The 23,474-nt window shown below is 48.8% G+C and overlaps 7 protein-coding genes across 7 annotated transcripts; 4 read left to right on the top strand and 3 right to left on the bottom strand.

Moving 5' to 3' along the window:
- Positions 1-1,143: 1,143 nt before the first annotated feature.
- N7503_008315 (Hpt domain-containing protein) lies at positions 1,144-2,512 on the top strand (the record flags this gene model as incomplete). Its single annotated transcript, XM_057067862.1, has 4 exons — positions 1,144-1,295; positions 1,693-1,847; positions 1,901-2,070; positions 2,128-2,512. The coding sequence occupies exons 2-4, from the start codon at positions 1,812-1,814 to the stop codon at positions 2,510-2,512; spliced, it is 591 nt and encodes a 196-aa protein (XP_056918717.1). The 5' UTR covers positions 1,144-1,295; positions 1,693-1,811.
- A 3,688-nt stretch (positions 2,513-6,200) lies between these two features.
- Positions 6,201-6,889, top strand: N7503_008314 (uncharacterized protein; the record flags this gene model as incomplete). Its single annotated transcript, XM_057067861.1, has 3 exons — positions 6,201-6,302; positions 6,443-6,761; positions 6,819-6,889. The coding sequence occupies 3 exons, from the start codon at positions 6,201-6,203 to the stop codon at positions 6,887-6,889; spliced, it is 492 nt and encodes a 163-aa protein (XP_056918716.1).
- A 161-nt stretch (positions 6,890-7,050) lies between these two features.
- On the bottom strand, positions 7,051-8,439 carry N7503_008313 (uncharacterized protein; the record flags this gene model as incomplete). The annotated part of the gene is made up of 3 exons (XM_057067860.1): positions 7,051-8,063; positions 8,119-8,202; positions 8,256-8,439. The coding sequence occupies 3 exons, from the start codon at positions 8,437-8,439 to the stop codon at positions 7,051-7,053; spliced, it is 1,281 nt and encodes a 426-aa protein (XP_056918715.1).
- A 1,750-nt stretch (positions 8,440-10,189) lies between these two features.
- Positions 10,190-11,899, top strand: N7503_008312 (Carboxylesterase; the record flags this gene model as incomplete). The annotated part of the gene is made up of 1 exon (XM_057067859.1): positions 10,190-11,899. One exon carries the CDS (start codon positions 10,190-10,192, stop codon positions 11,897-11,899), a length of 1,710 nt encoding a protein of 569 aa, XP_056918714.1.
- A 633-nt stretch (positions 11,900-12,532) lies between these two features.
- On the bottom strand, positions 12,533-13,395 carry N7503_008311 (uncharacterized protein; the record flags this gene model as incomplete). The annotated part of the gene is made up of 2 exons (XM_057067858.1): positions 12,533-13,017; positions 13,371-13,395. The coding sequence occupies 2 exons, from the start codon at positions 13,393-13,395 to the stop codon at positions 12,533-12,535; spliced, it is 510 nt and encodes a 169-aa protein (XP_056918713.1).
- A 2,190-nt stretch (positions 13,396-15,585) lies between these two features.
- N7503_008310 (CAAX farnesyltransferase subunit beta RAM1) lies at positions 15,586-17,544 on the bottom strand (the record flags this gene model as incomplete). Its single annotated transcript, XM_057067857.1, has 7 exons — positions 15,586-15,844; positions 15,901-16,179; positions 16,235-16,352; positions 16,413-16,540; positions 16,597-16,671; positions 16,736-16,891; positions 17,051-17,544. 7 exons carry the CDS (start codon positions 17,542-17,544, stop codon positions 15,586-15,588), a joined length of 1,509 nt encoding a protein of 502 aa, XP_056918712.1.
- Positions 17,545-19,142: 1,598 nt separating this feature from the next.
- On the top strand, positions 19,143-21,500 carry N7503_008309 (Zn(II)2Cys6 transcription factor domain-containing protein; the record flags this gene model as incomplete). Its single annotated transcript, XM_057067856.1, has 2 exons — positions 19,143-21,345; positions 21,400-21,500. The coding sequence occupies 2 exons, from the start codon at positions 19,143-19,145 to the stop codon at positions 21,498-21,500; spliced, it is 2,304 nt and encodes a 767-aa protein (XP_056918711.1).
- Positions 21,501-23,474: the final 1,974 nt, after the last annotated feature.

Below are 23,474 nucleotides of genomic sequence, written 5' to 3'. Positions count from 1 at the left end.
GTGCGACTCGGAACAAGGGAGACCAGATGACACAAAGCAGTGACGTGCCAGTGCTGAGATCGGCGCCCCGATGATGTCGTTTCGCGGCTGCTTCCTTCCCCCTTCCGCTGCCAGATCGCTAGGTTTAGGCTGCTCTGGTCGGTTTTTTTTTCCTGGTTTCCTTGTAACTTGTTCAGTATTGATGTTATAGGTTGCGTCTTTTTGGTCTCCACCACGTACAGATTTGGTACGCAGATTCTCACTGGTGGAAGGGAATGGACAATGATCTCATGCCGTTGCTCGGTTCCCGGTGGATCGAGGCCCGGGTATTACATGGTTTCACATTGTCTTCTGCATGACCACGATCCAGTGATTATCCTCGCTAGCCTTGAAGATGAGGCTGGATACATTGTTTAAAAAGGAAAAAAATTTTATATTCAATCTGGTGGCGGAAAACGGGCAGGGGGACACATTGGTGGGGAAAAGCTTCCCCCATTCAGCTTGAAGGGATGACAAGACTCGAATTACCAGGATAGAACTCTTCTGGATACTAATATCTGGCCCCCATGGTCAAACGGAGATAATACACAAATGCGTGATAGGTAATCTCATCTACATAGCAAAGCGCCTAGTGGGGTGACCAGTAAGAGCAATATAGTATATAGAAACCTTTTCTTATTGACATTTGACAAAAATCCTAATTTTTTTTGGTTACGAACTTACCACTGAAAAACCCAAATCAACCTACTGTACGGATAGATTGCACGGGAAACGCTGCTCCTCCACTCGTTCCTGCCGGCCATAATTACCCACCTAAACGTCTCTCCGCCCTTTTTCTCGCTAACCTTCTTTCTCACTCCCTCTCCTCTCTCAGGTGAACTTACCCTTGCCTTTCTGCCATCCGGAGTCCGGGATTCTCTTCTAGAAGAGTTGCAATCCTATAACTGATTCTACTAAAAAAAAAAAGGTGGGATAAGCCAAACCTCCCCCAATTTGCCCCTCCTTTCCTTAGCCTGAACCTGGCCATTATCCCCCCCCCCCCGCTACACGCGATACCCGATTTGTTCATCAATTCTTTTCTGGAATTTTTTTTTGTTTATCAATTCTGGCGAATTTGGTTATCAATTTTGTGCCCCTGTTGCGTTGTTTCCAGTGTGGGACCCTGGGGCTTTCGTGCAGCTCGTTCATTTCACGCCCCGCCGTGCTCCCAGTATATGGTGAATGGGCCCGTCACTATTCCTCCCCCCCCTCGATCTTTCTCACTCTCCCTTCCATTAACCTCTTGTCCCTTTGGCTTCGCCCTGCGGCATCGCTAAGTAAGCTTGCCATTGTTCTTACCCCTCTTCCGCGGTGAACCCCGTTTCGTTGGGTTTCTTTCACCCGGAGTTCCACCCCGCCACAGCGTGATAGCCTGGTTCCTGTGACCTGTGGCTCTTGATCCCTGCCCACGCGTGCATACGCCTAGATCCAACGCTCACCTGTACCTTTCCTTCTCCCATCACCCTGACCTTTTGGTCTTTCGCCTCAATCTGTAATTTCTTCCCTGGTTTGTAAGGCGATACCCCCTGTGGGCTCGCTCTTTTTTTTATCGGGAATGAGACTGTATTTGGGCTGTTTTTACGTTTTTTGACTTCATCGCTTTCATCATCATATTCACCTACAGACACATTTGATGCTTAACTGGCGAAAATTTAAGCTGACTTTAATCTGCAGATCTGTCAAGTCCTTAATCGGGATTGACTATTAGATCAGGCAACTGTTCAGTCTCATCGTCATCCGTGCAGTGGACTTAGGTTGATCCTATTCATTACACATCGCTTCACATATTAGCCATGGCACCTGCCGAGAACACGAAGGCTCAGGAGCCGGTATGTCTAGGTTCAGACTCCAAGCCAAGAATGCGAGACTGACATGTGATCAGAAGAAGGAGGGTCCCCCTCAGCTGTCTGATGTTGCTGATATCATCGACGAAGGCACCTTTGAGCAAATTCTGGAAATGGATGACGATGACGAACGTGAATTCAGCAAGGGCATTGTCTACGGATTCTTCGATCAGGCCAAGACTACATTTGAAAAGATGGAGAAGGCTGTGTAAGTGATATTAAACATGCTTCATATTCATGAAGAGGGACTAACGTCTCCCAACAGTGCGGATGAGGACTTGGATGATCTTTCATCTCTTGGTCACTTTTTGAAGGGCTCCTCGGCCACTCTGGGTCTCACTCACGTTAAGGACGGCTGTGAAAAGATTCAGCACTTCGGCGCCCGCAAGGACGAGACCGGGTCTACAACACAGCCCGACGATAAGATTTCGCTCAAAAAAATCGATACCACCGTGAAGGAGGTGAAGGTCGCTTACGCTAAAGTCGAGCGATTCCTGCGCCGATACTACGGCGAGGACCTCAAGCCCGAGGAAGAAGAGAAGGAGGAGGAGAAAGAGGAGGTGAAGGAAGAAAAGAAGGACGACAAGGAAGAAGCGAAGAAGGAGGAGAAGAAGGAGGAGTCCAAGGACAAAGAGCCCAAGAAAGCCTAGGGTCAAGGTTTTACGGTTTGCTTCCATTTCTTATCTTTTTTCTATTTTTTAGCGACGGATGGAGCATTGCAACGGCCCTTATTATTCATGTCTGGTTTCTGGCTTCTTGACGTACATACAACCCACCCCCCGCGCATTTAGCTCCAGGGATCTGGAAGCACTTGTGTGGACGCTGCCCGCAAGTGCAGGCGAGATTGCGACAGTGCATTTCCCCACAGCTGAGGGAATTGAAGAGTTATCGAGATACGGGAATCCGAGTGCTTCTACCTGGCTATGTTGCTTGCATATCTTCTAAGACAACGATTTGGATGAGATTACCCCAGAGGAAAATTACTTCTGCTTACATCCGAATCTGTATTACATCTGCTGTGGCTTGTGGCTCTGTAACCTCTAAACGCACGTATTGTAGAACCCACCTTAGCGCGAGATTCGACCGACCGAAACGCCTTGGTCCACAAATCTCCAGTCTTGACTCTGTCGATTGGTGCCTCCGAAACCTTCCTTCAGCCACATGCGTGGGACTGGGGTCGGTCGATAAGCTTGAATCAACGGCCCAATCGAATGAAATCTGGGGAATGTGGCGCATACCGATTGATCGTCTCTCCCACTTGTTTGTCGATCGCGATGGTCGATCATGAAGATTATATCAATAAATCGCCATGAGGTGGGTTGGTGTTTCATGTGCGTGGTGGCTGTGTAAACCAATTGATGACCGCCAAGTGGTCTAGCCTTATTATTGCTCCGCTTTGCTTATACTTCAGCTCAAGTGATCCGTCAACACAACAAATAAAATTCGTCAAAGTAATAGGCCTAATAATTCGCACAAATTTCTCCAATCTTCTCATTCCTTCTACTCACCCAACCCCCACCCAAGTCCGATACCAATGAATTGCTCATCTTGAGCCGTAACAAACGCTCTCCACAGCACCTTCTACTCCCAACTATTAGAACTGCAAACTATGATAGCATCCAAATTTGACGTCTCAACAAACCATGAGCTAGGGCGTCGATGTCTTCACAGGCAAGCTGCATCGCAAACCCAGTCCCCGTCTCTTGCCATCGCTGGCCCGCCGACATTGCAAAATTGGCAGTCGGGAACCTGCATGGGCGTGATGCTTACATCCGCTCGATGACGGGTCCGGGATGGCTGTTGGTGCTGTCTCCTTCTTCATTCGGTTCAATCTTAAATCCACAGGTGTGTTTGGTGTACCCTGGTCCCCCAAGTTGACGGGGAATTTTATTCTCACAGGCTGTAAGATTGTACTATGAAGTCGGGATGGAAGGGAGAATTTGGTGTATAATTATCGTACATAAAATTCCATCGATTATTAGATGAAGCTAGACTCAATGAAACCTATCTCGGTTGAGAAATCTGCAATGCGATGCGATGCGATGCAGCACACAGACAGCGGGGAAATGCAGACTCAGAACGTCCATGACGGCGAGGAGGCTGGTTTTACTATCTATGACACATCTCTACCTGTAGATACTATATCATGACGCGCGAAAATTGGTTAACATTTGCCTCGTGGGTACCCGGGTAACATCCGCCTTGCAAGGGTGACTGAAGCAATCGAAGAAAAAGACTAAGAAATTCAAAAAGGCTCCGACACGGTGAGGAAGACGGAGTTACTGTCTGTCTTATCTCGTCAACACTTCCGTACCTCTTTCCAGTGTTGGTGATCTTCCTGACTATGATGCAAAGCCATCTGCTCGAGAGTGTGATCAGTCGTCGGATATGTAGGAGAACACTCCTCGTGTCCGAAGTGCTAAAGCTTAAGGTGTGTCTGTGATACACACTTGACGGGGCTGATATTAGTATTGATAGATGTGAATGATTGACCACGTTGTTTGGTTTGATATTTACTCGTCTCATGCGTTTCCCTTACAGGGCTTGAGGACGGAGATTCGTTTGGCTTAGTGCGCGGCTCAATCTTCTCATGTTCTTTTCTCTTTTTTCACTGTTACACTTTATAATTGCTTACCAGTGCGTTGCTTCTTTTTCTTAGAGAAATACTTGCACAAATAATGCAAATAACAGACATCGAGTTTAGTTCGTGCCCTCTGCAATGCAATACTATCATTCTATCCGCGAATTGATGCATGCACGCATTGATGGAAACGCATCAACAGATTTACTTCCTTATAAACGAAAGCAGGTTGGCCATTTTCTATCGGTGAGATTGCAATTAGGGGGCGCGTTGCCTGGGAGGCGGCTTGCTGCGTCGCACTGCATGGTTGACGAGTCTTCTTTTCTGCGGCTGCGGGCAGATACATATGCTTTCTTGTGGGCAGGCGGGAATATCTAGCCACTAGGAGTATTACTGAAGTTTGTTTTAGGTATTCCTTGGCGTAAGCCGGGTTGATTCTGATTTTGGTCTCCATATGGCGACTAGCGCGCGTCAGTAGTGTGATGGGAAGTTTGTTGCGTATGTTTTTTTTGTGGGTTCCCGAATTTATGATCTTATTCAATAGGTCTACTTTATCATATGTAATGTATCATCTTTACTTCTCCAAATTGTCCGGATTGATTGCTTCCGAATCTTTACAAGCTTACCTCGAAACTCTTCATCTCATGCATGCAAGTCCTAACTTCTTGCTCTCTGTCTCGGATAGCAGACTCGAGCTCGGATAGTCTCCCTCGAAAACCTTCCTGCAGCTGATCTCTGCTGCGCTCAGTTCTCGATGCTGGCACTGAACTTGACTCAATTCCATGGATTGTCTCTTCCCCGGCAAGCGGAACGTCCCGTACCTTATCCGGGTGAAGATATGAAAACTAATCTGACCCTATGCTGACATACTACCTATCCATAATCATTTAAAATACTCACGTAGCTTAGCTGGTCTTCTTCATCCCTCCACCCTACCTCACCATCCCATTGACACCTTATAAAACCATCCAACCAGAGCTTTGGTTTGATGTGGTCCGGGGTTGGACATCAATAAGTGTGAGACTGTCGAGCAGGTGGATTGTGAAACCCCAAAAGAGCCAAGGAGAAGCTACGAATCTTGCAGATGCATCTTGTAGACTGGATAGTTCCTATTCCTGAAAACGGTAGGAGTCAGGCTGAGCTTAGCTCCCTTCCGTATCCGTGGTAAGCTATTCGTCTGGACGATGATTTTGTATGATCATGCACATTTTTTCTTCTTTTTCTTCCGCAATTTCGCTTTCGTTCTTCATCCGCCCAGGTTCCCAACATTATCTAATGTCTCGGGCCTTGCAAACAGACATTGACATAGACCCTGTATCATTGTCTTAACTCCTGCGACTCGACTGACCTCCTTGTCTGCTGGGGCCTTTCTTACCCACTTAACCGATTGCACATTGCCCGCTTGCTTGATTGTTCACCCTCGTTCGTTGGTCTGCCTCGTCCCGCTGTCAGAGATCTGATTGCATTGATCTCTCGGGAGCGGCCGTGCAGATTGCGTCTCGGGAACCGTTGGCCGTTGAATCGGCACATGTTGAGTCCTGATTGTGATAAATGATATAAAGCCTTGCTTTGGGAAGGCTTTTTCGATGCTTCAATCTATCCAACAATTCCATTTTCGGCTCTTCACCATTTTATCTCAAGTCATTCGCCCTCTCAACTCATCTCGTCCAACTCTAAAACATAAGTTGCAAGCTTCTACGCTTGCCTTCAACCCACATTGCAACCTGCCCTTCAAAAGCATCGATCAACTACCTACAATGCCCCCCGTCGGTCCCCGAGTCTCGAAAGAGGAGTTTATTCACGCTTTGGGCTTAAACCCCCAGGACCCACAGCATGAGCAGTACTACCGTGCCATGCGAGTAAGAAACCTCCATATATATTGCCCTTCGAATAACTTTCACACTTCCCCTTGCTGTACACATACTCCCATCCCACAGACAAAGTAACCCCAAAATCCAACTCAAGACATTTATTCTAACCATACCATCTGATCTTCCAGGACGAAGCAATCATGGTCTACAACCACATGAACCAAGACACCTCCCACCTCCTTGACAGCGTCCGTACCGACCCAAACACCCGCCCTCCCTTCTTCTGGCACCACATTCTACCAGACCACCAGCGCTGGGCCATCATGGAGATCTGGCGCAATGCTGGCCCTCTCACTCGACCTCTGTTTGACCGCGGTGCTACCAATAGCGAGTATGGGCCCAACTGGGTCGCAGGGTGGTTGTTGTACAGTGTCTTTCGATCGCGGGATGTGAGAAATAATCGGAACCGGAGGAAGGGGGAGAACAATGGGGCAGTTGCTGATGCTGGTAAGAAGACTTGGGTTCAGCTTTCCGATCTGGTACTAATGTCGCTTTTGTTTTAAGGGAGGTCCAGGCAGGTTGAAGAGACTCCGAAGAAAGGCTACTATGACCCTGTGCGGAATGGGACGCTTTAGATCCAGTCGTTTCTTAGTATCGGTCCTTATCTGAGCGTTTGTATGCATTAATTTCTCAAGGGTGTCCTTTGTTTGCATATGGTCCAAAGTATTGAAATGGTATTGAGCATCAACAAAGTAACGAAGAACACGCTATGGATTTTCTAAATCTAAAAATTGAATCAATCACTATCTTTCTCTTTGTTATCCTTCTCTTTACTGTCCTTGTTCTCTTCATCCTTCGGTTTCGACCTCAATGCCTCAGTAACCATCTCGTCCTGCTCATCAACCCGCTCGTTCCACTCAGCATCGTACTCCGCTGCAATTCCCTTGATCTCCCTTCTCAGCGCTTTTCCCTCATCGATGAGCGTCTCCCAGAGTTGCAGATCGAGATTATGCTGCTGATACAGCTTCTTCTGTCGTGCATTGACCGTAAAGTCCAAAGCAGACTTGTACGATATCTCCCGGTTGTGGTACAAAAACCACAGATAACCACCCATCAACGTAGACAAACTAACCAGATACGTAACCGGCTCCATAGTATCCCATCCCAGATCAGTTTCAAACGTCAATTTGTACACACTATACCACCACACGGAGAGGATACCAAATCCTCCAATCGCGACTCGCTGCGCACCACGTTGCGCTAACTCATCGCATTTGTGCTTAATCTCTGCGATCGCTTGGATACGGCGGGAAAGCTTCCGCATCCGCATCCGTAGGAAATATGTACGTTCGTCAAATGACGGGACAGTGACACGAATCTCTCCCAATCCGCTTGGGGCACCTTCTATCGACACGATGAACTCGCGTGTGCGTGCGGCGTCGCGGATGAAGTCGCCCACTTCGGTGGCTTGGGACCATCGTACGAAACGCTCAGGCTTGCCCTTCAGTGAATCCAGACTAGTGTCTGTTTTCCTGGGGTAGCTGTAGATCTCAGCGTCTTCTTCGTGGGATCGACGGCGGCGCATAGGGCCGCCCTCTTGCTGTTCTGTGTCGACAGTCCTTTCAAGATCCTCGACACGTTTTTTGGGCTTGATGGCATTGTCTTCGTGTTGGAGGGCTATAAAGGAGATTGTGGGAGGGCGAAGCTTTTGCTTTTCGCCTTCGATGGCAGGGAGTTCGGATTGTATGAGTTGCTCTAGGTAGGAGAGGGGTTGTTGGGGGTGGACAAGGATTGCAATTGGTTCAATTCCTGGATTATCATTAGATGAGATTTCAGTGCTAAGGACGGGTTGGAGGCTTCCTACCTTTGTCATTGTTGCCTGTTGTATCGATAGTCGTTAGGGGAATTATTAATTTGAACAACCGTGATGGTGTAGTCAACATTTTTCCTGCAATAGATTAGTCGGGCTCATGAATTAATCTTCTGGATCAGTGTGTTTACCCTTTGACATTTCCTCCGCCCGCTTGGCGTTCTTCTCATCCAAGCTAAGGTGAGGCTGGGTGTCCTTATTGTCATCTCTGACCTCTAGGGACTCCAGTAGCTCCTCAACCTTCTCATTGTCGCCCATCTTCTCGACATAATTTGCCTTTTTTAGAGTTCGAATCTGCGTCCCTCCGAACAGCATTCCTCGGGGATTGAGACCGGTGGTTCCTAGCTTCAAGCTGCAAGTAGCTCCTAGGAGCGTACTTGGTCTCACCTGGCCAGTATGCCGAGCAACAGTCGATGCCCAACGTCCAGATGAACATGTTCGTATCCCACGTGACCAACCACGTTTTGTTAATGGTGACAATAATGGCACACAGCCCTTTGTTAGTGGGCGCATGGCTGTATATGCTGATTGTAGGATGTGCTTTGGGGTTCTTTTCGTTCAGAGTTGAGCGGGACGAGGGTGTGGTGCATAGCTCAAGGACAGTGGGTGGAGGGCAAACGTAGCGGTCGACTCATGACGCAGGAGACGTATCACGTTAATAGTGGAGTATAAATCTGGAGAAAGCATAAATAGCGCCTAGAGTACTGGCATTGCTGGAGCTACGATGATCCAGGTACATCATCCATAGCTCTGCACATTTCCTTGTCTTGGACGGTCTATGACGTCAACGTGGCGCTATATGTGTTTCGCATTATTGTGGCTGTGTGTGGCTGGTTAGACAAGATTATCTGAGCATGTTAGTGAGCCTGAACCTTAAGGCAATTAATGTAAGGCAAGTAATCAGCCAGCTCTAGTGTTAGTGTTAAATTAATTAATTATTTCCCTTATTAATCCGTTTGCAATGTCAGCCCCGGGGTATTGGTGCACCAACCAAGACGCAGTTCAAATTCAGACACTGAATTGTTGATTTGGTACTTGGAGGGCTCATCTACTCCGTACTCTTGGGTGCTATTTCCAAGGCCCTCGGCATCATAGGGCATTTCCACTTTAAATTAATATTAACGACAGTGATCGATATTACTAAGGCATATACAAGGCTGTGCTCGCTTAGAGTTGCATCTTAATGAACAATCTGGACCCGACGGCCCCCGGGGCGCCCCTGTGGCCCGTGGGGGCGGATTTTGGCACGAGGGTACAGGAGAATATTCTCTATGTTGATGTGCTGTACCCTGCAATCCTGGAAAAATTCAAACTTTTCCCATACTTGTAAATATTGAAGGCATCATCTGGTCTTGTGAGTCGACAATTACAGCCTATGGCTCCCGTGTTATCATTATAGGGAGTCTCTGGGAACATACATGCGCAGGTACAAAAAAGGTACAAAGAAGTACAACAGGTTTACATGACGCGTTCTTTAGTCTGTCTTACTCACATACGCCACGATGCAGCTAAGTGCCTCGCAAGCAATTAATGACAAGCCTTGCAATCTCATTCTAGAGCAAGTAATAACGCCAGCCTTGGAGGCATTAGCTCACCAAATAACAGAAGCAAGGGTAGGGAGCCATTTGTACGTGTTAGGGTTGCTTGAAATTGAAGTATGGTCTCGTTCATTGCGTATTCCGTACGGATTTCACCGTCCTTAACCTTAAGAATATCAAACCAACAACCCAACGGTCCTCGGAACTAAATTCCAAATATGGGAAGCTCGATGCTATTCCAATAAAGTCTCGAGCGGGGCTTATCCATTCACATGTCTTCTCTTGGAAAATCTGGCGCCAATCCGATCCTTCAGGTTCATTGCGGCTGGCGTGCCCGTCTTGGCCGAGTCAATGCTCAGTATTCTTTGGGGACAGGAAGCATGAGAGCTCCTCTATCCTGGCAAATACATAAATAGTCTACTTTCCCACATAGTAAGCACCTTACAGTGTCAGATGTGAGCACCCCACAGTCAGCTTACGGTGTCAGAAGGTTAAATGCCAAGGGCTACAATTAAAGAATCCTGAAAATGGTCCGTGCTGATCTTGGACTTCTCGTCCTCTCTGTTCTTGCAGCATGTGGCGATGCAAACCCTAAAGTCCGCTCTGGACAAGTGATATTTGAGGGCACATCGGCGAATAGCGTCGACTCGTTCAAGAATATTCGATTCGGTCAAGATACTAGTGGCAACAATCGCTTTGCTCCTCCAAAGTTATACAGCTATCCCGCTGGCACCGTGGTTAATGCTACCCAGTCCGGTGCAGCCTGCCCTCAGCAAGAAGACCCAATTCCGACTTTCCCGATCTTCGACAATGTCACAAACGTCTCCGAGGACTGTCTTACCCTGCGAATTGACAGACCAGCAAATGCAACAAGTGCCGATAGATTGCCTGTGATGGTCTGGATCTACGGCGGTGGAGACACGGTCGGTCAGATATATGATACAGCCTATGAGCCGACCGTATTGGTTCTCGGCGCAGCTGAGGCAGGCACACCTGTGATATATGTTGCGATGAACTACAGACTTGGACTTCTTGGTTTTGCCGCATCCCAAGCATTGAGTGCTGAGGATTCCCTGAACGCGGGTCTGCTCGACCAACGTCTTGCGCTCGAGTGGGTGCAGGAGCATATTACAGCTTTTGGTGGTGATCCTGAAAATGTGACCATCTTTGGAGAGAGCGATGGCGCCACTGGAGTTGGTCTGCAGATCACCGCTTATGGTGGCGAGAAGAAAGCTCCCTTTAAGCGCGCCATCATGCAGTCCGGTTGTGCTGTTGCTGACGCCGGCACTGCCAGCAACACCTCCATGGATCATACTGCTGCATTTATTGAGGCTATTAACTGCACTGCCTCTACGAGTGCCGAAGAGCTCGCTTGCCTCCGGGCGCTTCCTCTCGACACTCTTCTACCGGCTATGATTGAATACGAGTTCAGCATCCAAACATCTGGCGGATTGGACGTCTTCATTCCCACATCACCGTCATCCTTCATCCCCGATAGTCCCTCCAAGCTTCTTTCTTCTGGTCGTTTCACCCGAAACATCGATGTAATCGTTGGCTGGGATGAGAATGATGGTTCTCTTTTCTCGGACACCTCTGCCACAACCGTCGAGGAGGTCGCCGAGTTTATCGCGGCCCAGAACCCGAACCTCTCTGAGAAGAATCTCGACAAAGCGATGGCACTTTACCCCATTTCCCAATTCTCTGCCTACACCTCAGAGGGTATCTCTGCGGAGTTCTTTCAAGCTAGTCAGATCGTTCGCGACTCGCAGTTCACATGCCCGGTTCTCTACACTGCGAAGATGAACAGCAAGTGGTCCACTGACTCCACCGCGACCTACCTCTACGCCTTGAACCAGACTGTCTTCACGCCGTTCCTAGAGGAATACGGTGAGCTGTTCTATGGAGTGTGTCATTTTAGTGATATCCCCTACGTCTTCAATCAGGTGACTACAGTTTACGCGGACCTGTCCTCGGAATCCGATATCGAGCTTGCAAGCGAGATGAGTGGCAGCTGGGCCTCTTTCGCCACGTATGGAAATCCCTCCAAAGCCAATGGATCAATCTCGGGTTGGTCTAGCGCACCGAAATCTTCAATCGGAGTATACGATGTACAGGTCATTGGTGGACCTGATAGCGGAATGAGGACTATCCGGCATTCCTCGAGCTCGTGGGAGGACTTGGCCCGCAGATGCGCATTTTGGACTTCCGAGGAAGTTTTTGAACAATTGGGTGTTTAGGTCACCTGCCAATTAGATTGTGACCTAAGATCAATGTGTCTATGATGTTGCCCTCGTTTAAAAATATACAAAGCGGTCGGACCCGACGATCCTTGTCTGATATTGGCAAGGATGAGGCATAGTCTCGACTGTCTTAATTTCAATTTGATCCAAAATTATATTCCACTGAGCCAACCTAAAAGTTGGACGCTACCTATCCAGAATAACAGACATTCTCTGATGAATTGCGATATAAACTAAAAGAAACAGCCACACGATCAAGGAAAAGAAATCGCTGACCTCCACAATGCAAATATGTCAATCCCAAAGGCCCAGGGCCTCCCATGTCAGACCATTATCTATCATCATTTGTTTGGACACAGTATCGAGGCCAAAGAGACAACACAGAACAGTCATAAACATAGCATCACAGCCGCAGCCTGAGCTTTTCCATCTATCATAGACAAGAACCATGCGTCAAACATAGAATGCGCATGCAGAAAGTCATATCATAAGTCATAGTCGTAAGTCGTAAGTTCCACCATACCGATCTCTTGCGAGATATATCAGCTACCATGTACCTTCATTTCATCTCTCATCTCTCATCTCTGCTCGCAACCTATCTTCCATCTACCAACCTCAGAATTTCACACTTCACATCTCCCTAGCATAATCAATCATCCCAACCAAAGAAGCAGGTCTCGTGCCCCCTTCAGAGCCGGATCCCGAACTCGAGTCCGTTCCTGGGCCCCCACCCATACCCAAATGCAACTCCCGGTCCAACCTCATCATCCGCTCAGGACTACTCCCTCCACTCCAACTACCTCCACTGCTAGTACTTCCCTCGGTATCGTCATCATCTCTCGTTTTCCGTCCAGTCCCAATGGCAACAGGAATGCCCTGCACGGCCCCACCATGCGCCCGTGCATGACCCGCAGGGATCATGCCATCGTTGACGGAGAAATTGCGGCAAATTAGGTATGCGCGCATAGCTGCGCTTTCTTGGGCTAGTGCCTCCGAAGCGCAGACGCTTTCGGTTTGGTATTCGCGATTGTTTACCCGGACTGTGCAGGTGAACCCTGTTTGGGCGGTGTAGGCTTCGTAGGAAGGTTCTTGCCAGTGGCGGCGGCGGCAGAGACCTGTTTCCAGCGGTTAGTTCCTTGTGTCTTTGGTGACTGAGCTTTGTCTGTGGACTATTGGATGTCTTATTCGTATTCAAGTTCTTTGTGGGGATATGCGGGTCATCTTGGGCAACAACAAGACCCTGCTGCGGATATATATCCTTGCAACAGGTACCGTTGAACTCAAAAGGGGAAAACATAGACAGGTTGGGAGCGAGCCATGGACCCGCTAGAACCCTTGGACTGAATTCAATGGTGCATTGACAAAGGAACACCATGCAATGCCAGATTCGACGCAGATGCAATGCGGGATGAGAAGCAGGACAGGTAGGGAAACAGGGCCACCCTGTATAGTGCAGTGTAGTACTTACTTGCCAGGTAAAGAATATAGTACATTTTCTTCTGAAGTCGACCACAAGGTCAATCGATTGAGTCCGAATTAGAGCTTGATCTCCGAGAAAGGAAAGTAGCGCGGGAACCGACGAGAAGCCCTGTCAACTTTGCAACGGAAGTGAGGCAGCTACCCTGACAGCATTGAAGGGATTGGTTGATGCTGTGAGTGAGAGCGGGAGCGGGTAGGGCTGAGACGAGGCTGTGCCAGCTGGCTGGTGCAGCTCCAAGATATGCGGATTATGATGCCCAACGCCGTTGGTATTTGCAATGATAACGGATTTGCTGGCAACTGCTGTTTCTCAAGGTGGAGGTTTCGGCTTCGGCAGCAGCGGGCGCGTTTTTTATTCCAATATTGGGTAGACCTGCTCTAAACGGCTTTTTCGGTTCTAGGGCTTGGAGTTGGGCGGGAATGCTTGGGGAGAGAGAAAGGGAAGAGAATGAGATAAAAAATATTAGAGAGACATTGGAAGATGCCACGCCACATATACATCTATACAAATACAGGTTTTCACCGTACCAAAGAAGCAGACGGAAAAAAAACGAAAATCCGTTTTGAAAGTAAAGTCAATGATGGTAGACGACTTGCTTTGCCCTATACTTACTTTCTATGGAAACGGGTGGGGCTTCCGTTGGACGTATACAGTACAAACGGACAGTTCCAGGGGAGATAGTTGCAAATGAGACCGTGTACAGTAATTTTAGGAAAGAAATTACTTACATTGCTGGGTACAGGGTACTGAGTTGCCCAGATGTTTTTGTTTCCCGTTGCTCTGCAGAAGGATCAGACACCGGCGTCTCAGTAGTCGCTGGGAAAAGCCGAAGAACAAGGGGGGAAATATTTTCCCTTGATATGTCAGTACATGGAAAAGAAACCGAGTAATAACAGGGTAAGCATTTCACTTTCGCACTCAATCCCTTAACTCAAGGACCGGGGATCCGTGACATGCTCATTCACGAAACACCAGGAATGGTTAGGCAAAGAGGCAAAAAGGCCGCAATTGCTCTAGTGGGTTACTCTAGGTGAATTTGCCATGGTAATTGACAGTGTAATTTCGGTTTATTTCTTAGAAGTGCCTGATGCGCTGGCATAGCTACTTGCCAGTCGAATCAAGCCCAATTGAGGTTCCGGGGTCCGTTGTGCCCCGCAGTAGACGAAGGGAAATTGCCGATCCAAGAAAGACAGATATTAGTCAAAGAAATAGCAAAAACACTAAGGATAAATATTATATACGTAGATGAATGATAGGGAAAGACAGTCCTCTCCCGATTCCGGACATGTAAACAGACATAATATAGAGGGGGGCAAAAATGGGCATTGGACTCGGAGCTTGCAAAAAAAATGCTGCAGAACATGGAACATGGAACTCCATGGGCCCCTTGTTCGTCAACTATTTTGAGTTTGGGAGATTTTTTGTCCGTCATCCTTGTGCCCCGCAGTAGACGCAGTAGTGAAGAAGGGAATTTGCCGCTGAGTCTTGGAGAAGCGCTGCAGTAATCCTTCGGCGCTGTGATTGGCGCCAAGGAGTCATGTTGTGCAGAACGCGCCTGGGAGGGGGCAATGGAGAAAGGATCAGACCGAAGAAATAAGAAAAAAAACCACAAAAAAAAGTAAACAAAAGTTCGAACTACAGTAAAACAATAACAGGAAGATTCCAGACTCAATGCACGCCCCCCTGGATTGAGAATAGTTTCATCAAAGTTACTCGACAGGCATCGGATGCAGTGATGAGTTGGCAAGCTGTGCGGTGGGGAGGGCGTTTGATTTTATTTCACGTAGGAGCATTGTACCTTTGCCTATCTAGGCCTCGTGCAGATTATGTTCCAGCAAACAATCGGGATTCAATACCAAGATTCTTACTACACAACTCATGCAAATTTGAAAGCGAATTCAACTGGAAATGAGCGTGATTCACTAAAGAAAACAAGTCTCCGAGTCCGAAGTTGCAATCTAGTGCATTCCGCTTTTTCTTCCCCGAAACTCCTTGCGTAAAGACTTCGGATCTGTACTCTAAACTCCTTAGGCTCCCCTATCTTTGCATCATCCGGTCTTCGGACTCTTATTCAGAGTTTCTCGGGAAAAAAAAAACTTTTGAGCCACCATACTTACACCAAACTCACTGGAATGCCGCACAAATGGCGTTCCATAGAAATCTGTCAGATGACACTGCATCATATCCACGCCCCTCCCGGCCACTAAGGCGTAATAGGTCTGGCTTCACACCAGAGCCGCATTGTATCGGCATTGGGGTACGGAATTCCAAAAAGAGGGTGAATTGGCTCAAGTCGGTCGCTCTTTTCATACACATTGCCTTCGCGGATTGGGCTCGAGCGCCAAGAGAAGGCAGATGAAAACATCTTGCTTGATGTAGGGCTCGAGTCCGTGCGATAATGGTAGTGCTGCATGGCGCTCAAGCCTGCAAGTACGTAGCAGGTGTGGTAAGAATCGGGGTGCCTTGGTGTCACGGTCAGCGAAACCATTGTTTTTGAACTTTGATGGGCAATACCTACTTTCCTGGTTTATCGCGAAGGCCGCCGTTGTTGGATTGGCAGCAGCCGAGGATATAGCGGGATAATCCTTCGCGGCTAAAAAGGTGACCCACAGTCGTGGCGGGAGGTCCATTACTTTGTGGTTTGCCATCTAAAGCAGACTGGAGAATTGGCCAGCAACCGCCAACCCAGTGGCTGTAGCATCCGTCGACTAGCTTATTAGTTCTGCCCGAGAATCCACCCTCGGGGCCGTATTGACGCGCAGATAGCCATGACACCAACATAGGCACATCCATATGTCTAGAACCATTAGTGACGTAAACAAAATCGAATGGGACAATGCATATGATCGTACCTGGGGATGATCTCTTCCGGGGGTCCCAGGAGGGCCAAGCAGGCCAACGCGCAGTAAGCATATGCTCCATGCGCTTCTACGCCTGGGCTGCCGGAGATGCCACCCTCATATGTTTGACCTTAAACCCGAAAAGCGTATTAGCATAGGAGAAGTAAGATAGATCTAGAATTCTTCTTACAGCGTGACATATATTGGGCAAGGCCATCGGTCAGGTTCTCCAAACCAGCCTTGCGGGCCTCACTATCTGCAGGTAACTCGAGAGGTAAATCGAGCAGAGAAATAATAGCCATGACGCAGTATCCACCGCTGCACGAGGTTAGAGTCCAGATCTAGCATTGGGAGCATGAGCATGAGTTTCTTACCGCACGTCCTTTTCCCCGCCTTCGCAGACGCGAAAGCCTCCATCGGCCTGCTTCAATCGGCCCAGCCATTGCCACCTGGGAACTGGTCAGACGCACGCACATAAAAAGAAGGTTCCCTGCTATTAGATTGACAACTCACATTGCTTGCCGATCAATCAATTCAAATGCATCCTCGCCCCCAACGATTGCAAGCGATAAAACGGCTGCATAGCTACCAGCCAGGTGGGATATTTGGCCATGACCGCCACCAAACCCACCGGTAGGGTTCTGTGCGGGTCGCAGGGTGTTGAATAAACTGCAAGAGCCTTTAGCGATGAATAATTTATATTTTATTTTTCCATGTCATGCCGGTGATATGCAATCTGAGCGGGAAGTCTCCTTGACCATAAAAAGGAAATACCCAAAAAGCAAAACAGTATAATTGAAGAAAGGGGCTGGAGCTGTCAAAACTCACCGTTCTCGGAATCTAGTGGGATCCTCTCCCATTAGGAACAACGATGTTAGACCCCAATATGCCATCCATGGGCGGCTGGCATCTAAGATGACAAAGCTGGCGGGATAATCTTCCAGGGAATCATAGGCAAAGGCTACATGATCATCGCGCTGGAGTGCAGGCACTCCGCATGCATTAAAGGGGCCCGATTGACTATTATGGATGCCCTTTAGGAAAGGTAGGCACTTCTCGAGCGTCGCATCCTGCAGATCAGTGGTCTCTGTCACGAGCGGGTCGCGGATGGGCGGCGGCTGCGTGAACAAGTCTGGGATCCCCGGCCGTGCTGCTTGGCTCGCCATTTTTTCGGCAGGTGTCGGTGATTTGGTCTGACGCACTAACCCCGAGCGCTTCTGGTTGGTAGATTTGGAGGATTGAGTTGGTGGGGGTTGGTTGGTGGAATTGCTGGATGGGAAGCGAACTTTGCGTCGGTGCTTCCCTGCGACGATGGGTGGCATGGACTTTAAAAAAGCTCCGGACTTGTCAAGACGAACAAAGAAAAAACAGATTGTATAGTTAATGCTGTTGCTGGGCCTAGTTCCCGCGTTTCGTTATTATTGTTGGTGAGGAGAGGATTGACGTTGCTATTGTTCTCCCCACTTTAATTTTTCCTTTTTCTCTTTGATCGCGCGGGGTTCAAACCCACAATCTGCTCTATCTACTGTCATATCCTGGATAGTCTTTCTGATCCTTGGAACTAAGTGAAGCTAACCCCTCTTTTGAAACAAAAAAGCAATACCCAAACCGAGCGTTTAGACACTCTCGTGGCCCGAGGTGCGTCATGCCAGCGTGCAGAGGCTATTGAATCCTCCGCATCTGCATGTCAGAGGCCCCCATACACCTCCACCAATAACCATGATCTGCCGTGATGTGATATATCCAATTATGCAAGCACTGGCTGCACGCGACGGTGGCTGGTGAAGGGTGCATATAATCCTCCAACATCCGCAGTGGCGGTTCCCTTTCTTTTCTTGTCCCTTGCTGGCTGCATGTGCCTCTCAGTCCCCTCCAACCTTGGACAGCCTCCGTGCGGGTTGGGCTCAAGTTGATCAAATTGACCTGTCGAGGGCGTCGGTCTCGTTCCGAAGGGGTTTTATTCCAGGATTTATGGAGATTCTATGCTCGAGATTCCTTTTTTGGGACTTTTTTCTTTTTCTTTTTCCTGTCAGATCGACATGGTCCAACGAAAATCCCTGCTCTGGCCTTCTGCATGGTCAGCCCCCACAGTGATACCCTAGCACCCATGAGGAATGGTGGCACCTAGGGAGGAACTGGGAAGATACGAATCACAGACGCCGTTTGCTGCACTCTAGCTGCTGATTGGCCTAAGCCAGGACGGACTTGACTATCATAGTATCACGATCCGATGTCAGATCTTCCGGGAGCACGGTCCTAATCCTTATTGCCACGGACTTGCCCACTAGTTTCCCTCTTTTTCCGTCTTTTCGCTCCATGACTTTTTTTCCTTCTGGCTCCACTGATCTCCCGTTCCGACTGTATTCCCGTGTCTCGCCCACTCGCCCACATCCAAGTCCGCTCAGTTCCGTGGCACCACGGGTCCTCATTATAGGAACTGGTAAACAAAGACAATCTCTATACACATGAGCCTAGAATAAGAGTAAATAAAAATACGAGTCATCACCCTATATAAGAATCTCATCGTGTCTCTCTTGTGCCCCGGATTTGAAGAGGGTAAACCCTTGTCGACTTGGAAGTCGAGACTCCATAATCTAGTGATTCAACCAACGCACAGTCCATGATCATGGGACTTCCAATCAGCAAGAAAAAAAAAGTCAACTAGTTTCAACAAAACATAAATCGGAAGCAGAGCGTGGCAGTAGGGAACCAGCCATTCTCCACTCTCCACACGATAACTCCCCTAGCGCATCTCTTGCTCACCGCTGCTTTGTCCCCCCCACCGCCTCTGCTTCTTCGACTTTCCCCCCCCAAAATGGCTGTGTCACTCTCACTCTGAAGAAGGCCCTTTTCATCCAGGCTGGTCCTTTTTCTCGCCTTCTTTTCCTTTTCCACATCTTGAACTTTCGGCATCAGCACCATGTCGAATGTCGATCTATCAAATGACGGCCTCATCGGCGTCGATTACGATTCCAGAGGTTATCTACAGCAAACATGGCCCGTGGCGGTCGACCAACATCCCCCACGGTCAGACGAAACCCATGATTTATCGCCGCTCCAAACCAGCGGTCACCCTCTGGAACAGTCGGTGGCCCAAGATCCCAATCTAATGGTCGACTGGCACTACCACCAACATTTGCAACAGACCCCTCATCATCATCATTTATCGTATTCGCCCGAGGACCCATCATCCGCCCCCCAATTTACCGCTGCGAGCTATGGAATGGCTATTCAGTCGTCCCCGGTGGATCTGATGTCCGGCCCTCAGGGCCAGATGAGTGCTGGTCTGCTCGATGGTCCTTATCTGCCGTTATCGGCCCCCGTCGACATGGTGCCATTCACCTATCACGACTTCCAGCACGACCTAATGGGTTTCCCCAACGGACTTCCGGAAGTTTCATACGCCCCGCACCCAGTGTTGGAGAGTAGCTCCCCCACCGACACCTACCTCGAGGTCCGTTCCCTCTCGAGTAGCGACAATGGATGGAGCACAGTGGATCACCGTCGCTCGCTCGATTTCGGCTTCCCCGAGCAGGGTGTCTTTGTCAACCCCACCCAGACGCTTCACGACCGCAGTCTTTCCGAGTCCTCATATTCAACCTCCTACGGCAGCTTTGTTGATATCGCTCACCCGATTAGTTCACCTGGATCCGAAGGCATGGATCTGCCGTACAACCACAATGTTGCTCTGAGCTTCGCTGGAACTTCCCCGCCAAGTAATGCTCTCGTGCGCCACGAGCACTCTTCTCAAGGCTCTCGCTCGCCCTCTGCTGTGAGCCCTAGCGCTATGGTCCGCCCAGTCCCTGTGCCCATCAAGAAGTCTACCTCGCCCACTCGCTCTTCTGGTTCTCATACATCAGCTTCTCCCCCAAGTCGGAAACCCTCAAGAAAGAGTCCCATCGCAGCCAAGACATCCGAGACCAAGGTTCGCAAGCAATCTCAAACCGGCAAGCCCGAGACCGAGAAGCGTGTTGGCAAGCGGAAGGGCCCTCTTAAGCCGGATCAGCGTAAGCAGGCGAGCGAAATACGTAAGTTGCGTGCCTGCTTGCGCTGCAAGTTCCTGAAGAAGACCTGTGATAAGGGTGAGCCCTGTGCTGGTTGCCAGCCATCGCATGCGCGATTATGGCAGGTTCCTTGCACTCGCATTGATATCAAGGAGATTGGCTATTTCATGAAGGACTGGAAGGCAGATTACGAGCGTCACATCTCTATGGGATTCTCCGTCGGCAACATTAAAGGCTTCTCAGACCAGGAGCGCACCCTGTTCATCACACACGGTTATGGTCAGATACTGCCAATCAAGGCTCGCGAGGTCTACGTCCGCGACGAGCAGTGCTTCACCATTGATTGGGTCGAGTCAATGCACCGCGAGCCTACACAATATGAAGTCGAGACTGCTAAACTCTCTGCTGGCATGGAGGGTATCTCGCACGCTACATTGTCTGACTACCTGGACCGCCATATTGACGGCAATGGCACCTTTGAGAAGTTCGTCGACGATTACTTCGAGGGCACTCCTTTCTTGACTCAGATGCTCAAGACCGCCTTCCGCTACTACTACCGCACTAAGTTGCCGGTCATCCGGAAGGCATTGAAGCTAATCATTGCTTACAACCTGACTCTTCACGTCACCATGGTGGAGGGTCTCGGTGACGAGGATGGCTTCCTGGGTCGCATTTCGGAGGCGTCCTCCAAGTTCCGAGGCAAGACTATGGCTCCTGTCATGATCAACTTCCAGATTAAGTGTGCCATGGCCAGCATGTGGCGTGAACTCCAGAAGGATGTTCTCGAGGAGCTGTCCGCGCTCTACTCAAGTGTGTACAGTGGTGAGAAGTTGAAGAACTGGCCCACTATTTTCATCCTGGCTTCCATTCTCTTGGCTGTCTGGGAGGAGATGCAATTCGATCAACATTACCGCACACCGGATCAGGCTGCCGTCGATAAGTTCTGCACCGACATGGAGACCACTCCTGTTGGTGTCATTGTCGGACTGTTCCAGGCAATTTCGCAGAAGTTGCCTCCCTTCACCGAGTGGGACTCACAAAAGCACCACCAACTTCTTTACTCCAACCCTGATGTGTGCAATACTATGACTGAGGTCCGCCAACATGTCGAACAGCACGGTAAGCATAATTTCGATATTGTTTCTACTGTTCCCAAGCTAATACATTCTTCAGAGAACTACCTGCGTGGTCGCTCCGGCTCCAAATTCAACCGTGACGACTTCGACTGTCTGTCCAACAAATTTGTTTCCCGTCTTTGTATTCGCGCGAACTGAATGACCCGATGCGCATGCGCATGATGATGATGTCTTTACACGACCTGTTTTCAACAGCAAGTTCCACTCCAGCGATTTGTTTCTTTACTGCGCCAAGATGACCTGGATGATCATTATGCGATATACGTCGTAACGATGCGTGAGCGTATCCCCCCACTCTTTTATCATACACCTCTGTACCTGACTCCTAGTGAGAAGGACATGTGGTTGCATTTTTTTTTTTCGGTTCCTGGGAACCGTCTTTCTTTATTTCCTTTTCCTGTCGAAGATGTCTCTTTCTGAGCCTCGTTCTGTGTTTTTACTCTTGTTTTTTTTTGTGGTATAACCTTTCTCGCATAGCTTTCAGCGATGAACGAGGATCACGAACTTTATGAACTGTGTACGGCCGAGTGTGTTATTCTCGTTTTACTTATTGCCTTTATTTTTTATTTTTTTTTATTGTTTACTCACTTCCCACTTGGCAACAAGTACTTGGTCTATTCTTCGGATGAACCTAAGCAAAGCTTGGACTGTGTGCAGTCAAAGTTTTCGCATTCTTGTGTCGGGATTGTTGATTTGTTTTTGGATCCGGAGTCGCCGAGGAAAACGGCGTCTGACAAGGGTGGATTTCTCCGCCCTTGAGCAAATCGCGGAATCTTGTCTATATATCCTTCATTAGCGATACCAATTTTCTTTCTAAGGAAACCATTGAACAATTATTCCGATTGACTTTTTTTTTTTGAATCAATAGTCGTGTATAGTATAGAATAACGTTTTTGTTATGTGGAGTTGTCGATCATTTGCCTTGCCGGATGCATCACCTGACTGGCTAAGTATAGCAAAATAAGGGGGGCGCAGTCTCCATAGTAAACCCGTATCTGGGTACCTCGATAGCCGCTAGACTCCTGAGGTTCCACCCCCTCTTTTCGCGATAAGGCCTCACACGTCATCGTTTTCTTTACCTTCTGGGTTACCTCCTGGGACACGGCATGGTTTCTTCGGCTTGAAACTCTATACATACTCCGAAGAAGATTTAATTTAGCGGAAAGAAAATTCTAATCTTATGGGAAAACCCGGGATCAAGATTTTCCCGTTTTACTACTGGTGGCGTCAATGACCTGTTCCTAACTTTCTTGACTCATCCGGCACCCGGCATCCAGGCTTTCTAGTGCTTTCCCCATTTGCTATCGCGTCACTCGCTTTCTTAGTCAGACAACTCGCCCCTCTCCTCTTCGAAGTACTTAACCCCCTCTCTTCTCCTCACTTTCTCTCTCCTCTCACACACCACACCCCCTTTTTCCTCATCGCCTACGTTCCAACTTAACACTGTTATCATCTTTTATCACCTCATATCACCTCAATAATCGTCGCCACCATGCAGATCTTCGTTAAGACTCGTGAGTTCATCTCCCCATCTCCTTTTCCTTATCTTGGTGCCTAGATATCGCGACGCGCCCCGATCATTGCCCTTGCATTTTACTGACTTTCCCAGTGACCGGCAAGACTATCACCCTTGAGGTTGAGTCCTCCGACACCATCGACAACGTTAAGTCCAAGATCCAGGACAAGGAGGGCATCCCCCCCCGACCAGCAGCGTCTCATCTTCGCTGGTAAGCAGCTTGAGGATGGCCGCACCCTCTCGGACTACAACATCCAGAAGGAGTCCACCCTCCACTTGGTCCTGCGTCTCCGTGGTGGTATGCAGATCTTCGTCAAGACCCTGACTGGCAAGACCATCACTCTTGAGGTTGAGTCCTCCGACACCATCGATAATGTCAAGTCCAAGATTCAGGACAAGGAGGGCATCCCTCCCGACCAGCAGCGCCTGATCTTTGCTGGCAAGCAGCTCGAGGATGGCCGTACCCTCTCCGACTACAACATCCAAAAGGAATCCACTCTCCACCTGGTGCTCCGTCTCCGTGGTGGTATGCAGATTTTCGTTAAGACTCTTACTGGAAAGACTATCACACTGGAGGTAGAGTCCTCCGACACTAT

This window comes from Penicillium pulvis (assembly GCF_028828015.1).
Source record: "Penicillium pulvis strain IBT 33274 chromosome Unknown contig_7_segment1_segment0, whole genome shotgun sequence".
Lineage (NCBI taxonomy): Eukaryota > Fungi > Ascomycota > Eurotiomycetes > Eurotiales > Aspergillaceae > Penicillium > Penicillium pulvis.
Note: the sequence above shows the minus strand (reverse complement) of the source record. Positions and strands in the feature narration are given on the sequence as shown.